At 34.0% G+C, this 17,320-nt stretch overlaps 1 protein-coding gene across 2 annotated transcripts in view; it reads left to right on the top strand.

Moving 5' to 3' along the window:
- LOC119612952 (cytosolic carboxypeptidase Nna1-like) overlaps positions 1 to 7,963 on the top strand; it is a 46,279-nt gene extending 38,316 nt beyond the window's left edge. For both annotated transcript variants that reach the window (XM_037968848.1, XM_037968847.1), the window contains exon 2: positions 7,755 to 7,963. In XM_037968848.1, the coding sequence (XP_037824776.1) occupies positions 7,755 to 7,945 (191 nt within the window). In that variant the 3' untranslated portion in view covers positions 7,946 to 7,963. The remainder of the gene's footprint in view (positions 1 to 7,754) is intronic.
- Positions 7,964 to 17,320: the final 9,357 nt, after the last annotated feature.

The raw sequence follows: 17,320 nt of genomic DNA, 5'->3' as shown, positions 1-17,320 counted from the left end.
TCAGTTCTAGTTCAGTTCTAGTTCAGTTCTAGTTCAGTTCTAGTTCAGTTCTAGTTCAGTTCTAGTTCAGTTCTAGTTCAGTTCTAGTTCAGTTCTAGTTCAGTTCTAGTCAGTTCTAGTTCAGTTCTAGTTCAGTTCTAGTTCAGTTAGTTCTAGTTCAGTTCTAGTTCAGTTCTAGTTCAGTTCTAGTTCAGTTCTAGTTCAGTTCTAGTTCAGTTCTAGTCAGTTTAGTTCAGTTCTAGTTCAGTTCTAGTTCAGTTCTAGTTTCAGTTCTAGTTCAGTTCTAGTTCAGTTCTAGTTCAGTTCTAGTTCAGTTCTAGTTCAGTTCTAGTTCAGTTCTAGTTCAGTTCTAGTTCAGTTCTAGTTCAGTTCTAGTTCAGTTCTAGTTCAGTTCTAGTTCAGTTCTAGTTCAGTTCTAGTTCAGTTCTAGTTCAGTTCTAGTTCAGTTCTAGTTCAGTTCTAGTTCTAGATCAGTTCTAGTTCAGTTCTAGTTCAGTTCTAGTTCAGTTCTAGTTCAGTTCTAGTTCAGTTCTAGTTCAGTTCTAGTTCAGTTCTAGTTCAGTTCTAGTTCAGTTCTAGTTCAGTTCTAGTTCAGTTCTAGTTCAGTTCTAGTTCAGTTCTAGTTCAGTTCTAGTTCAGTTCTAGTTCAGTTCTAGTTCAGTTCTAGTTCAGTTCTAGTTCAGTTCTAGTTCAGTTCTAGTTCAGTTCTAGTTCAGTTCTAGTTCAGTTCTAGTTCAGTTCTAGTTCAGTTCTAGTTCAGTTCTAGTTCAGTTCTAGTTCAGTTCTAGTTCTAGTTCAGTTCTAGTTCAGTTCTAGTTCAGTTCTAGTTCAGTTCTAGTTCAGTTCTAGTTCAGTTCTAGTTCAGTTCTAGTTCAGTTCTAGTTCAGTTCTAGTTCAGTTCTAGTTCAGTTCTAGTTCAGTTCTAGTTCAGTTCTAGTTCAGTTCTAGTTCAGTTCTAGTTCAGTTCTAGTTCAGTTCTAGTTCAGTTCTAGTTCAGTTCTAGTTCAGTTCTAGTTCAGTTCTAGTTCAGTTCTAGTTCAGTTCTAGTTCAGTTCTAGTTCAGTTCTAGTTCAGTTCTAGTTCAGTTCTAGTTCAGTTCTAGTTCAGTTCTAGTTCAGTTCTAGTTCAGTTCTAGTTCAGTTCTAGTTCAGTTCTAGTTCAGTTCTAGTTAAGTACTAGTTCAGTTCTACTTCAGTTCTAGTTCAGTTCTATTTCAGTTCTAGTTCAGTTCTAGTTCAGTTCTAGTTCAGTTCTATTTCAGTTCTAGTTCAGTTCTAGTTCAGTTCTAGTTCAGTTCTAGTTCAGTTCTAGTTCAGTTCTAGTTCAGTTCTAGTTCAGTTCTATTTCAGTTCTAGTTCAGTTCTAGTTCAGTTCTAGTTCAGATCTAGTTCAGTTCTAGTTCAGTTCTAGTTCAGTTCTAGTTCAGATCTAGTTCAGTTCTAGTTCAGTTCTAGTTCAGTTCTAGTTCAGTTCTAGTTCAGTTCTAGTTCAGTTCTAGTTCAGTTCTAGTTCAGTTCTAGTTAAGTTCTAGTTCAGTTCTAGTTCAGTTCTAGTTCAGTTCTAGTTCAGTTCTAGTTCAGTTCTAGTTCAGTTCTAGTTCAGTTCTAGTTCAGTTCTAGTTCAGTTCTAGTTCAGTTCTAGTTCAGTTCTAGTTCAGTTCTAGTTCAGTTCTAGTTCAGTTCTAGTTCAGTTCTAGTTCAGTTCTAGTTCAGTTCTAGTTCAGTTCTAGTTCAGTTCTAGTTCAGTACTAGTTCAGTTCTAGTTCAGTTCTAGTTCAGTTCTAGTTCAGTCCTAGTTCAGTTCTAATTCAGTTTTAGTTCAGTTCTAGTTCAGTTCTAGTTCAGTTCTAGTTCAGTTCTAGTTCAGTTCTAGTTCAGTTCTAGTTCAGTTCTAGTTCAGTTCTAGTTCAGTTCTAGTTCAGTTCTAGTTCAGTTCTAGTTCAGTTCTAGTTCAGTTCTAGTTCAGTTCTAGTTCAGTTCTAGTTCAGTTCAGTTCTAGTTCAGTTCTAGTTCAGTTCTAGTTCAGTTCTAGTTCAGTTCTAGTTCAGTTCTAGTTCAGTTCTAGTTCAGTTCTAGTTCAGTTCAGTTCTAGTTCAGTTCTAGTTCAGTTCTAGTTCAGTTCTAGTTCAGTTCTAGTTCAGTTCTAGTTCAGTTCTAGTTCAGTTCTAGTTCAGTTCTAGTTCAGTTCTAGTTCAGTTCTAGTTCAGTTCTAGTTCAGTTCTAGTTCAGTTCTAGTTCTAGTTCTAGTTCAGTTCTAGTTCTAGTTCTAGTTCAGTTCTAGTTCAGTTCTAGTTCAGTTCAAGTTCAGTTCTAGTTCAGTTCTAGTTCAGTTCTAGTTCAGTTCTAGTTCAGTTCTACTTCTGTTCTAGTTATGTTCTGTTCTAGTTATGTTCTGTTCTAGTTATGTTCTAGATTTGTCTATATTCCTGTATAGAATCCGCAATATACTCGACTAAAGTCTCAGACTACACTCTGATGTATTGCAAATAAAATTGAAAAACAACCAAAGTAATCTACTTGAGTTGACTGATTTTAGTCCTCTTCTAACCGACACATACACATCTTTAAATAAAAAGTCCTAAACCAACAAAACAACAAATTGATAGACTGTTTATAGTGCGCCTAGTACCCAAACTAGTATCATGAAAAACTGTTAAATGTCATAAAGTCAAACATTTTACATTTCATCATTGACAGTTGATTACCAGTCATTTTGGTAGAAGTTATCAAAACCTACAAGAAAATAAAATAATACCAATATATAAATATACATATGTATTTGTTTTATCTACCAATGCGCCCCTAACAACGTCAATAATGTTCATGTGTCCCTTAGACATAAAAAGGAATACGCCAAAATCCCTATTTATTTATAATATTGATTGTGGATATTTGTTATAGAATTTGTAGTAATAAAATGACAAAGTGTTGCCTTTTATTGACAGTCCGTAATTTAAGTTGACAGCAGCAGCAGTGTTGATAGTTTTTGTTGTTAATAAAAAAAAAAAACAAGTTAAAATGTGATGAAAGGATAAGATAAATTGAAATTGAAAAAGGGTTTTTTTGAATTAAAAGTTGTTTTGTGCACAAAAAGCAAAAAAACACCCAAGCATGTATTCCTAGGGAACGAAACAGAAAGAACAAACTTTAAAACCAGAAAAACAAATTAGTGTTTTCGATAAAAGAAAAAAAATTACGAAACTACTTTTTTTAAAAATAAAAATTGAATCTGTTTTGTAGCATTGACATGAATTGGCTATTTTGGTTACGAATTTGTTAACTCTCACTCTTTTGCTACCACACTCATTCATACCAAAAACGCTCATACAGACATTTTTAAAATGAACAAAATATAATCCAGTGATGGTGAATACGATTGAAAGGTACTTTTAGCCATAATAGTACCTGCGTAAACTGAACTCTGAATTCTATACTATATTCTGCACTATAGTCAAGTCTATAGTTCGGACGACAGTATAGTCTATAGCCTGGAAGATAGTATAGTATATAGTCTGGACTATAGTCTGTATAGTCTGTACTATAGACTAGTCTATACTATAGTCAAGTCTATAGACTAGACTATGGTCCAAGCCATAGACTATAGACTAGACTATAGTCCAGACTATAGACTAGACTATAGTTCAGACTATAGACTAGACTATAGTCCAGACTATAGACTAGACTATAGTCCAGACTATAGACTAGACTATAGTCCAGACTATAGACTATACTATAGTCCAGACTATAGACTAGACTATAGTCCAGACTATAGTCCAGACTATAAACTAGACTATATTCCAGACTATAGACTAGACTGTAGTCCAGACTATAGACTAGACTATAGTCCAGACTACAGACTAGACTATAGTCCAGACTACAGACTAGACTTTAGTCCAGACTATAGACTAGACTATAGTCCAGACTATAGACCAGACTATAGACTAGACTATAGTCCAGACTATAGACTAGAATATAGACTAGACTATAGTCCAGAATATAGACTAGACTATGGTCCAGACTATAAACTAGACTATAGTCCAGACTATAGACTAGAGCATAGTCCAGACTATATACGAGACTATAATCCAGACTATAGACAAAACTATAGTCCAGATTATAGACTATACTATAGTCCAGACTATAGACTAGACTATAGTCCAGACTATAGACTAGACCAAAGTCCAGTCTATAGACTAGACTATAGTCCAGACTATAGACTAGACTATAGTCCAGACTATAGACTAGACTATAGTCCAGACTATAGACTAGACTATAGTCCAGACTATAGACTAGACTATAGTCCAGACTAGACTAGACTAGACTATAGTCCAGACTATACTACTCTATTCCAGACTATAGACTAGACTCTAGTCCAGACTATAGACTAGACTCTAGTCCAGACTATAGACTAGACTCTAGTCCAGACTATAGACTAGACTATATACTAGACTATAGACTAGACTATAGTCCAGATTATAGACCAGAATATAGACTAGAGTATAGTTCAGACTATAGACTAGACTATTGTCCAAACTATAGACTAGACTATAGTCCAGACTGTAGACTAGACTATAGTCCAGAATATAGACTAGACTATAGTCAAGACTATAGACTACACTATATAGTCCAGACTATAGACCAGACTATAGACAAGACTATAATCCAGACTATAGACAAGACTATAATCCAGTATAGTCTGGACTATAATCCAAACTATAGACTAGACTATAGAACAGCCTATGGTTTAGGCTATAGTCCAGACTATAGTTTAGGCTATAGTTCAGGCTATAGTATAAACTATAGTCTAGTCAATATGCTGGCCTACAGTCTAGTCTGTATACACGTCTACAGTCTGGACCATAGTCTAGTTTAGACTAAAGTCTGGACTATACTCTTATAGTTCCTACATTTCAGCTATTAAATGTTCAGAGGAAAGTACAATTTTTAACCATGTTTATCTCATCTCTGCTACTTACAACTTTGTAGATACATTCATACATTTGTATGTGTGGGTTTGGTAGTTTATTTGCTAGATATTTATTTACTACTACACACTCTCGAACAGCAACCACATAGCTTCCACACAAACGTACATTAGGCAGGTCCAGTATTGGTCAAAATTTCTCATCGAAATTTATTTTTTAACTAAGAAAGCTGAAAATGATCCTGTATGATAAAATTTTCAAAGATTGCCCTAGTATTTTATGTATGTATCCGCGTGTGTGTGTATTCATATTAAAGTTGTTTTAGTTTTTTTTTTTTTTTTGCAACAAGGATATGCAAAACACGTAGTATTCATGTCGAACATGTTCAAATTGCAATGTGTTAGTATTGTTGTACGTGTTATACAGAGTACATTTAAGGATGTGTTTGGTTAGGTGTATTTATACACAATATTGTTTGGTTGTATGCTTTTGTGTAAGGCCATGGTGTTTAGTATGCATGTAGTAGCACCATTTGTTGCCTCAACTGCTGCAACACGTTCTATGTTTTTTTTTTTCTCTCAACCAAAGTAGTTCCCCCTTTTTTAACTAAACGGGATAAGAGTTTTTATGCAATACAATCCAATAAAATAGAAAATTAATCACATTTAACTCGAAATAATGAAAAAAAAAAACAGTTTTGTTAAACAACAAAATAAAACATTGAATAGTAAATTGATTCTTTTTTTTTTTTTTTTTTGGCTAAATGGCACGCAATTTTGAGAATTTGGAGGGTGGGGTATGCAGCTTCAAAAACTGACCAAAAACATAATTTTGCACGTATAATTGCGGTCAATGGAAAAACATCAAACTCATCTGTATATTGTGTTGTTGTCATATATAAAACCACAATGATTATGATTATTAGTTGTCATTTATTGAATTGCATTTAAATGCAGTGATTGTGTCAGTTGAGTGGTTTTAGTTGGATAAATTCATGGACATACATATACATACATATAAATGTTAGAATGCTGCACAAATTTAATGAGAGGGAATATAATTAGAAAATTTTAGAATTTAAAGCACGAAACATATTGAGGACTACTTACACTCTGGACTATAGTCTATAGTCTGCGCTATAGTCCATAATCAGGACTATAGTCAATAGTCCTGACTATAGTCTATAGTCTGGACTGTAGTCTATAGTCTGGACTATAGTCTATAGTCTGGACTGTAGTCTATAGTCTGGACTATAGTCTAGACTCTAGTATATAGTCTGGACTATAGTCTATAGTCTGGACTGTGGTTTATAGTCTGGACTGTAGTTTATAGTCTGGACTATAACCTATAGTCTGGACTATAGTCTATAGTCTAGACTATAGTCTATAGTCTGGATTATAGTCTATAGTATGGACTATAGTCTATAGTCTGCACTATAGTCTATAGTCTGGACTATAGTCTATAGTCTGGACTATAGTCTATAGTCTGCACTATAGTCTATAGTCTGGACTATAGTCTATAGTCTGCACTATAGTCCATAGTCTGGACTATAGTCAATAGTCTGGACTATAGTCTATAGTCTGAACTATAGTATATTGTCTGGACTGTAGTCTATAGTCTGAACTTTAATCTATAGTCTGGACTATAGTCTATAGTCTGGACTGTAGTTTATAGTCTGGACTATAATCTATAGTCTATAGTCTGGATTATAGTCTATAGTCTGCAATATAGTCTATAGTCTGGACTATAGTCTATAGTATGGACTATAGTCTATAGTCTGGACTATAGTCTAGACTATAGTCTATAGTCTGGACTATAGTCTATAGTCTGGACTATAGTCTATAGTCTGGACTATAGTCTATAGTCTGCGCTATAGTCCATAGTCTGGACTATAGTCAATAGTCTGGACTATAGTCTACAGTCTGAACTATAGTATATTGTCTGGACTATAGTATATTGTCGGGACTGTAGACTATAGTCTGAACTATAATCTATAGTCTGGACTATAGTCTATACTCTGCACTATAGTCTATAGTCTGAACTATAGTCTATAGTCTGGACTATAGTCTTTAGTCTGGACTATAGTCTATAGCCTGCACTAAAGTCTATAGTCTGGACTCTAGTCTATAGTCTGGACAATAGTCGATAGTCTGGACCACAGTCTATAGTCTGGATTATAGTCTTTAGTCTGGACTAAATTCTATAGACTGGACTATAGTCTATAGTCTGGATTATAGTCTATAGTCTGGACTAAATTCTATAGACTGGACTATAGTCTATAGTCTGGACTATAGTCTATTGTCTAGACTGTAGTCCATAGTCTGGACTATAGTCTATAGCCTGGACTCTAGGCTATAGTCTGGACTATAGTCTAAAGCCTGGACTATAGTCTGTAGTCTGGACTATAGTCTGGACTATAGTCTATAGTCTGGACTATAGTCTATAGTCTGGACTATAGTCTATAGCCTGAACTCTAGTCTATAGCCTGAACTCTAGTCTATAGTCTGGACTCTAGTCCATAGTCTGGGCTATATAATATTGTGTGGTCTGTTGTCTCGACTATATTATAAAATTAGACATAAAAACAACATTTTATCAAACATTAATATGTAATTAATTCAACAATTACAATATTTGCATTCAAATTAAACATAAATATAAATAATAATTACCAAATCTAAATAAAACAATTTGAAATTAAAAACATAAATTACCGCAAACAGTTTAATGTCAAATTCATAAACATTAAATTTCTATTTAAAACTAAAATTTTTAATTTGTTTTAATTAAACATAACAAATTCACACTTCTCTTTCTTTCAATTTTGCAGGTTTTCTTGGTAGTTTTCTATCAAAAGGTTTAAAAACTAATCAATTGGAAGTGAATACCGATGAGAAAACCTTACGACCCATAGCACGTCTCAAAGAGCCACGTGATCTCTTTGCTCTGCCAAAAGATAAGGACAATGATTGTTCACAGCAGGCCCCTAGATGGCCTATTGAATGTCAGGTAAGTTACTGAACAGAAAACAAACATAAATAAATAACAATAAATAAAAGAAAATAGAAACAACAAAACCACAAAAATTCAATAACAACAGAACAGAGCACAAGAGCAGCCATCAAACAAATTTGAATTATTGTCAGTTTCACAAACACTCTAGTTGGGAAAATGAAAGGTGAAAAAATAATCATGTTATAGGTAAATGATTTACGCACCAATGCAAAATGTTAGGAATACACAGCCTTCATGTTGTAAAAAACCAATATCTACAACTAAATGTAATTTACATTCCTAACATTTTTACGTATTGACGTTGCCAAACATTAGGTTTTATTTGTGTGTGTGTGTTTTTCTGTGATACCTTTTAATATTTGTGTAAGCTTACTAAAGTACCCAAGCGTTACATTGGAACAGTGGAACTGACCTCCTATTGGCATTTTGAACTTTTTGGTTTATTTAGAGCGCACACATACTTATTTAAAACATACACATACATATTTATTAAGCTGAACATTATTAAGGCGTTAATGCATTTTCAGCCGAATTCGGATCTTCTTCGGCTCACGGTTGCGATATTTTTACTTAAATAATAGTTTAGTCAAAACCCTGGACTATAGTCCTAACCTATAAGCTAGGCCTATAGTCTAGACTGTAGTTTAGTCCATAGTGTGGACTTTAGTCTAGTCTAGTCTGTAGTCTGCACTATAGTGCAGTCTAGTCTGGACTATAGAGTAGTCTGTAGTCTGGACTATAGTCTAGTCTATAGTCTGGACTATAGTCTAGTCTATAGTCTGGACTATAGTCTAGTCTATAGTCGGGACTATAGTCTGGACTATAGTCTAGTCTATAGTGTGGACTATAGTCTAGTCTATAGTCTGGACTATAGTCTAGTCTATAGTCTGGACTATAGTGTAGTCTATAGTCTGGACTATAGTCTAGTCTATACTCTGGACTGTAGTCTAGTCTATAGTCTGGACTATAGTCTAGTCTATACTCTGGACTGTAGTCTAGTCTATAGTCTGGACTATAGTCTAGTCTATAGTCTGGACTATAGTCTAGTCTATAGTCTGGACTATAGTCTGGTCTATAGTCTGGACTATAGTCTAGTCTACAGTCTGGACTGTAGTCTGGAACATAGTCTCGTCTATAGTCTGGACTATAGTCTAGTCTATAGTCTGAACCAATATCTAGTCTATAGTCTGAATTATAGTCTAGTCTATAGTCTGGACTATAGTCTAGTCTATAGTCTGGACTATAGTTCAGTCTACAGTCTGGACTATAGTCCAGTCTATAGTCTGGACTATAGTCCAGTCTATAGTATGGACTATAGTCTAGTCTACAGTATGGACTATAGTCTAGTCTACAGTCTCGACTATAGTCTAGTCTATAGTCTAAACTATAGTCTAGTCAATAGTCTGGACTATAGTCTATTCTATAGTCTGGACTGTAGTCTAGTCTATAGTCTGGACTATAGTCTAGTCTATAGTCTGGACTATAGTCCAGTCTACAGTCTGGACTATAGTCCAGTCTATAGTCTGGACTATAGTCCAGTCTATAGTATGTACTATAGTCTAGTCTACAGTCTCGACTATAGTCTAGTCTATAGTCTAAACTATAGTCTAGTCAATAGTCTGGACTATAGTCTAGTCTATAGTCTGGACTATAGTCCAGTCTATAGTGTGGACTATAGTCTAATCTATGGTCTGGACTACAGACTAGACTATAGTCCAGACTATAGACTAGACTATAGTCCAGACTATAGTATAGTCTATAGTCCAGACTATAGACTAGACTATAGTCCAGTGTAGTCCAGTATAGTGTAGTCTATAGTCTGGACTATAGTCTAGTCTATAGTCTGCACTATAGTCTAGTCTATAGTCTGGACTAAAGTCTAGTCTGTAGTCTGGACTATAGTGTAGTCTATAACTTGCACTATAGTGTAGTCTATAGTCTGGTCTTTAGTGCAGTCTACAGTCTGGACTATAGTGTGGACTATAGTTTGGTATATAGTCTGGATTATAATCTACTATAGTCTAGACTATAGACTAGACTACAGTCCAGAGTATAGACTAGACTGTAGTCCAGACTATAGACTAGACTATAGTCCAGACTATAGACTATAGACTAGACTATAGTCCAGACTATAGACTAGACTATAGTCCAGACTATAGACTATAGACTAGACTAGACTATAGTCCAGACTATAGACTAGACTATAGTCCAGTCTATAGTCTGGACTATAGTCCAGTCTATAGTCTGGACTATAGTCCAGTCTATAGTCTGGACTATAGTCCAGTCTATAGTATGGACTATAGTCCAGTCTATAGTATGGACTATAGTCCAGTCTATAGTATGGACTATAGTCTAATCTACAGTCTGGACTATAGTCTAGTCTATAGTCTGGACTATAATCTAATCTATAGTCTGGACTACAGTCAAGTCTATAATCTGGACTATAGTCTAGTCTATAGTCTGGACTATAGTCTGGACTATAGTCTCGTTTATAGTCTAGACTAATAGCTAGTTTATAGTCTAGACTGTAGTCTAGTCTGTAGTCTGGGCTAATGTCTAGATTTTAGTTTAGCCTATAGTCAGGATTATAGTTTAGTCTATAATCTGGACAATCGTCTGGACTTTAGTCTAGTCTACAGTGTGGACTAGTCTATATTATGGACTATACTCTTATCTATAGTCTGGTCTTTTGTACAACACAAACCATCTCTGGCAGGTTGAAACCTTTACAATGCATTCACCATAAGCTTCGGAGAGTCATCTGTGAGCTTTGACGGCAATTTTTGCAAATCAAAGAGATACAGCAAAGTTTTGTTAAGGAAAATTTTCATGCAAAACATGTACCACCCTAATGTGTATAGTATCGTAAATAGGAGATGATTGTGTAAAAACGCATAAATTTTAAAAACAGTAATAACCATAGTTACAAGTACAAAATAAGTTATAAAGGTAAAACAGATATTGAAAAGAATCTAGTCCACATAGAGGAACTTTTCACAGCTTAGAAGAAAGGAAAAAGTTCAGGCAGGAAGTAATCGGTAGAGTTTATGAAAATTTGCCAAATTAGTAAGGTACACAAATAGTTGCGTTTAGAAATTTGGAAGATAGAGAACTTTGGTATTATCAGAATCCAGTTAGGTATAAAATTTATATAATTTTAGTTTTAGGTTAGTCTGAACATAAGCTTTTTTTGATCTCGATCAGTTGGCCTATAGTATTGATATTTCTTCAGCATGTTTATAATCTTTAAGACCCCTGCTTTTTAAAAACAATTTCGTCGGTACGTTTATCTGTACTATGCTCAATCTTCCAGCCCGGCCCTAAAACTACGTTGTGTAGGTGCGTAAGTTTGTTTTTATTTGTAAACAACACATACAAAGTTACACAAACACAACAGCAACACAACTACATCGTTGAGAGAGTATGACATGTATGTGGAAGTAATAACAAAATTCAATTTTCCTTGTTGTTTCCCCCAGCAACACCTCTTCGCCCACTACAAACTTTTACCACCCCCTGGGGTAGCCTAAATGGAGCCAAATCTTTCAGTTTAATATACATTTTCCTGTACAATATTGTTTTTAGTTTTTATGGTTCCTTTACAGTTACTTTTTTCTGCCATTTTTTGTTTTATTTTTTGCTCTTCTTTTGTAAATAATGATTGATGAGTTTTTCATTTTCCATATTGTGCGTGCAGGTGAGTGAAGATGGATGGTTGGTTGGTTGGTTGCTTGGATGAGAGTGGATTTGCTATAAGTAATTTGTAGGATGGGGAAACACATTTCGCAAACAAAATTTTTATTACACAAAATTGATTTTTAGGCTTTATAGAAATTAAATTAAAGACAGATTTTAAAAAGGTAAATTTATTATATTTTTGTTTATTTGCTTTTTTTACTTGTTCTTTTTAAGGAAAGGGGAGTTGAAATGATTGATGCTCTTATTAAAAAGTTATAAAAAAGGACTCATGTTAAAAGTTTTGAAATAATTGGGGATGAAATTAAGGCATATGTTATGAAAGTTAAAATGTTTGATAAAAGATTGAGGAAAATGTTTTAAATGTGATTTACCTACATATGGTTATAAATTAAAAGATCAATGGTTAGAGAAACCGAATAATCATTTAATAAAAATCTGGGAAAATTTTATATTGATGAAGAAATTTTTTCAATAATTGATGTTGTAAAAATTACAGATTTTTTTAGATTTTAATTAAAAAGAAATAAGTTTTCAATTTATAAAAAAATAGATTTATTCCAGTTCAGATCTAGTTTAGTTCTAGTTCAGTTCTAGTTCAGTTCTAGTTCAGTTCTAGTTCAGTTCTAGTTCAGTTCTAGTTCAGTTCTAGTTCAGTTCTAGTTCAGTTCTAGTTCAGTTCTAGTTCAGTTCTAGTTCAGTTCTAGTTCAGTTCTAGTTCAGTTCTAGTTCAGTTCTAGTTCAGTTCTAGTTCAGTTCTAGTTCAGTTCTAGTTCAGTTCTAGTTCAGTTCTAGTTCAGTTCTAGTTCAGTTCTAGTTCAGTTCTAGTTCAGTTCTAGTTCAGTTCTAGTTCAGTTCTAGTTCAGTTCGTTCAGTTCTAGTTCAGTTCTAGTTCAGTTCTAGTTCAGTTCTAGTTCAGTTCTAGTTCAGTTCTAGTTCAGTTCTAGTTCAGTTCTAGTTCAGTTCTAGTTCAGTTCTAGTTCAGTTCTAGTTCAGTTCTAGTTCAGTTCTAGTTCAGTTCTAGTTCAGTTCTAGTTCAGTTCTAGTTCAGTTCTAGTTCAGTTCTAGTTCAGTTCTAGTTCAGTTCTAGTTCAGTTCTAGTTCAGTTCTAGTTCAGTTCTAGTTCAGTTCTAGTTCAGTTCTAGTTCAGTTCTAGTTCAGTTCTAGTTCAGTTCTAGTTCAGTTCTAGTTCAGTTCTAGTTCAGTCTAGTTCAGTTCTAGTTCAGTTCTAGTTCAGTTCTAGTTCAGTTCTAGTTCAGTTCTAGTTCAGTTCTAGTTCAGTTCTAGTTCAGTTCTAGTTCAGTTAGTTCAGTTCTAGTTCAGTTCTAGTTCAGTTCTAGTTCAGTTCTAGTTCAGTTCTAGTTCAGTTCTAGTTCAGTTCTAGTTCAGTTGTAGTTCAGTTGTAGTTCAGTTCTAGTTCAGTTCTAGTTCAGTTCTAGTTTCAGTTCAGTTCTAGTTCAGTTCTAGTTCAGTTCTAGTTCAGTTCTAGTTCAGTTCTAGTTCAGTTCTAGTTCAGTTCTAGTTCAGTTCTAGTTCAGTTCTAGTTCAGTTCTAGTCAGTTCTAGTTCAGTTCTAGTTCAGTTCTAGTTCAGTTCTAGTTCAGTTCTAGTTCAGTTCTAGTTTCAGTTCAGTCTAGTTCAGTTCTAGTTCAGTTCTAGTTCAGTTCTAGTTCAGTTCTAGTTCAGTTCTAGTTCAGTCTAGTTCAGTTCTAGTTCAGTTCTAGTTCAGTTCTAGTTCAGTTCTAGTTCAGTTCTAGTTCAGTTCTAGTTCAGTTCTAGTTCAGTTCTAGTTCAGTTCTAGTTCAGTTCTAGTTCAGTTCTAGTCAGTTCTAGTTCAGTTCTAGTTCAGTTCTAGTTCAGTTCTAGTTCAGTTCTAGTTCAGTTCTAGTTCAGTTCTAGTTCAGTTCTAGTTCAGTTCTAGTGCAGTTCTAGTTCAGTTCTAGATCAGTTCTAGTTCTGTTACAGTTCAGTTCTTTACTTTTGAGTAATGTAAATTTTTTTCAATTTATGCCCAATTAATTAGCAGCCTTTTTCCTTTCATAGTATTCTTTTAAATAAAATACATACTTACTAGGTCAAACACAATTTACTTAAACATTTCCAACATTTTAAATATATGTAGTTTAAAATTTTACAAAAAAGATAATAATCCTGTAAATGCTACATGGTACGTGCGCTACCAACAAAACACTCACAACATTGCTGTCTAATATGTGTGCACTCCAACAATATAGTAAAGTCCTTGTTAAGTACTTACACAGTGCTCCAGACCCACTAAACACTAAATAAATGGAAAATCTAAAGACTGCGTTTAAATGACCGCTGGAGCACAATCGAGAGGGAAGGAAAGAGCATTTACTTTATTAAACAAAATATTATATTGCAGACAAAAAGAAGAGTTGAAAAGTTTAATCTTGTAGAAGGGCAGCTTAACTTAACCAAACGGGTTGTTTATTTCAAAATATTTTTATCCTTTTTTTTGTAGTTTTGACTTAAAACTTAAACGTTTTTGTGTGGTCAAGTTGTTAGTGGTTTGTTTTGTTTTGGGAGTTTTAGTCCAGTTTAGAGTTTTAATTTTGGTAAAACGATGTGTTTTACAACTAAAGTAAATAGTGACATTTCATAGTTTCTCTATCTGTCTGTCCTTCTATCTCTGGTGCAATAATTACTGGCATTTAAAGTTCTTAATTTATGTGTTAACAAAAAATATAAAACAACAAACTTTTTTGCATAAAATTTATGTGGTTTCTTTTGCGCTTTCTCATTTTACTTTTTTTGGTATTAACAACAGTTTGACAATATAAATGAGTTTTTCCTTTAATGCTGGTTAAAAGGAAGAGATAAAATGTTTTACAGCTGAAAATTTGTTTAACAAAATGTCATTTATTTTAAGCTAAACGGAAATATTATTATTAAATTGAATTATATTTATCTTGTTATTACTTTTATATTTAAATATATGTATAAAAATACAGAGACACATAAAGATGTTTTCAATATTATCTGCTTCAAAAGCATTGAAGCAAATTTCTTATGCTAATTTTATTTTTCAATTCTCCATCATAAACATTCTCAATGTTGTCGACATCATTGACAGTATTTTTCTTTTTCATTTTTTTAAAAAAAATATTTTTTTTTTTTTTTCGTTTTCATTGGCGTTGTTATCATTGTCATCTTCATCATCGACATCGTGTACTCATCAGCTTCACCACTCTACTGATTCAATCATCTTTTAGTCATCATCCAGCTGTACACCCTCATTTTAAAAACATTCGACAATAACAACGTGATAACAATTTAATGTAATCAGTAACATACACTACATATATTATGTTGGGCTGATTTTACCCTACAGTGGGTCGTTAAAAGAAAAAATCATTGAATAATATAAAGACTTCGAAATTTATTAATTTAACAATCGTGGAACATGAACTGAATCAAAAGAGATCTACCAATGAAGTTGAACCGAACTAGAACAGAACTAGAACAGAACTGGAACAGAACTGGAACAGAACTGGAACAGAACTAGAACAGAACTAGAACAGAACTAGAACAGAACTAGAACAGAACTAGAACAGAACTAAAACAGAACTAAAACAGAACTAGAACAGAACTGGAACAGAACTGGAACAGAACTGGAACAGAACTAGAACAGAACAGAACTAGAACAGAACTAGAACAGAACTAGAACAGAACTAGAACAGAACTAAAACAGAACTAAACAGAACTAGAACAGAACTAGAACAGAACTAGAACAGAACAGAACTAGAACAGAACTAGAACAGAACTAGAACAGAACTGAACAGAACAGAACTAGAACAGAACTAAAACAGAACTAGAACAGAACTAGAACAGAACTAGAACAGAACTAGAACAGAACTAGAACAGAACTAGAACAGAACAGAACTAGAACAGAACTAGAACAGAACTAGAACAGAACTAGAACAGAACTAGAACAGAACTAGAACAGAACTAGAACAGAACTAGAACAGAACTAGAACAGAACTAGAACAGAACTAGAACAGAACTAGAACAGAACTAGAACAGAACTAGAACAGAACTAGAACAGAACTAGAACAAACTAGAACAGAACTAGAACAGAACTAGAACAGAACTAGAACAGAACTAGAACAGAACTAGAACAGAACTAGAACAGAACTAGAACAGAACTAGAACAGAACTAGAACAGAACTAGAACAGAACTAGAACAAAACTAGAACAGAACTAGAACAGAACTAGAACAGAACTAGAACTAGAACAGAACTAGAACAGAACTAGAATAGAACTAGAACAGAACTAGAACAGAACTAGAACAGAACTAGAACAGAACTAGAACAGAACTAAAACAGAACTAAAACAGAACTAAAACAGAACTAGAACAGAACTAGAACAGAACTAGAACAGAACAGAACTAGAACAGAACTAGAACAGAACTAGAACAGAACTAGAACAGAACTAGAACAGAACTAAAACAGAACTAGAACAGAACTAGAACAGAACTAGAGAACTAGAACAAAACTAGAACAGAACTAGAACAGAACTAGAACAGAACTAGAACAGAACTAGAACAGAACTAGAATAGAACTAGAACAGAACTAGAACAGAACTAGAACAGAACTAGAACAGAACTAGAACAGAACTAGAACAGAACTAGAACAGAACTAGAACAGAACTAGAACAGAACTAGAACAGAACTAGAACAGAACTAGAACAGAACTAGAACAGAACTAGAACAGAACTAGAACAGAACTAGAACAGAACTAGAACAGAACTAGAACAGAACTAGAACAGAACTAGAACAGAACTAGAACAGAACTAGAACAGAACTAGAACAGAACTAGAACAGAACTAGAACAGAACTAGAACAGAACTAGAACAGAACTAGAACAGAACTAGAACAGAACTAGAACAGAACTAGAACAGAACTAGAACAGAACTAGAACAGAACTAGAACAGAACTAGAACAGAACTAGAACAGAACTAGAACAGAACTAGAACAGAACTAGAACAGAACTAGAACAGAACTAGAACAGAACTAGAACAGAACTAGAACAGAACTAGAACTAGAACAGAACTAGAACAGAACTAGAACAGAACTAGAACAGAACTAGAACAGAACTAGAACAGAACTAGAACAGAACTAGAACAGAACTAGAACAGAACTAGAACAGAACTAGAACAGAACTAGAACAGAACTAGAACAGAACTAGAACAGAACTAGAACAGAACTAGAACAGAACTAGAACAGAACTAGAACAGAACTAGAACAGAACTAGAACAGAACTAGAACAGAACTAGAACAGAACTAGAACAGAACTAGAACAGAACTAGAACAGAACTAGAACAGAACTAATACAGAACTAGAACAGAACTAGAACAGAACTAGAACAGAACTAGAACAAAACTAGAACAAACTAGAACAGAACTAGAACAGAACTAGAACAGAACTAGAACAGAACTAGAACAGAACTAGAACAGAACTAGAACAGAACTAGAACAGAACTAGAACAGAACTAGAACAGAACTAGAACTGAACTAGAACTGAACTAGAACTGAACTAGAACTGAACTAGAACTGAACTAGAACTGAACTAGAACTGAACTAGAACTAGAACAGAACTAGAACTGAACTAGAACTGAACTAGAACTGAACTAGAACTAGAACTGAACTAGAACTAGAACTGAAC

This window comes from Lucilia sericata, unplaced genomic scaffold, assembly GCF_015586225.1.
Source record: "Lucilia sericata isolate MDLA Ls3-8-SP2 unplaced genomic scaffold, ASM1558622v1 Contig001885F_arrow, whole genome shotgun sequence".
Lineage (NCBI taxonomy): Eukaryota > Metazoa > Arthropoda > Insecta > Diptera > Calliphoridae > Lucilia > Lucilia sericata.
This window is presented reverse-complemented; position numbering and strand designations above follow the sequence as displayed.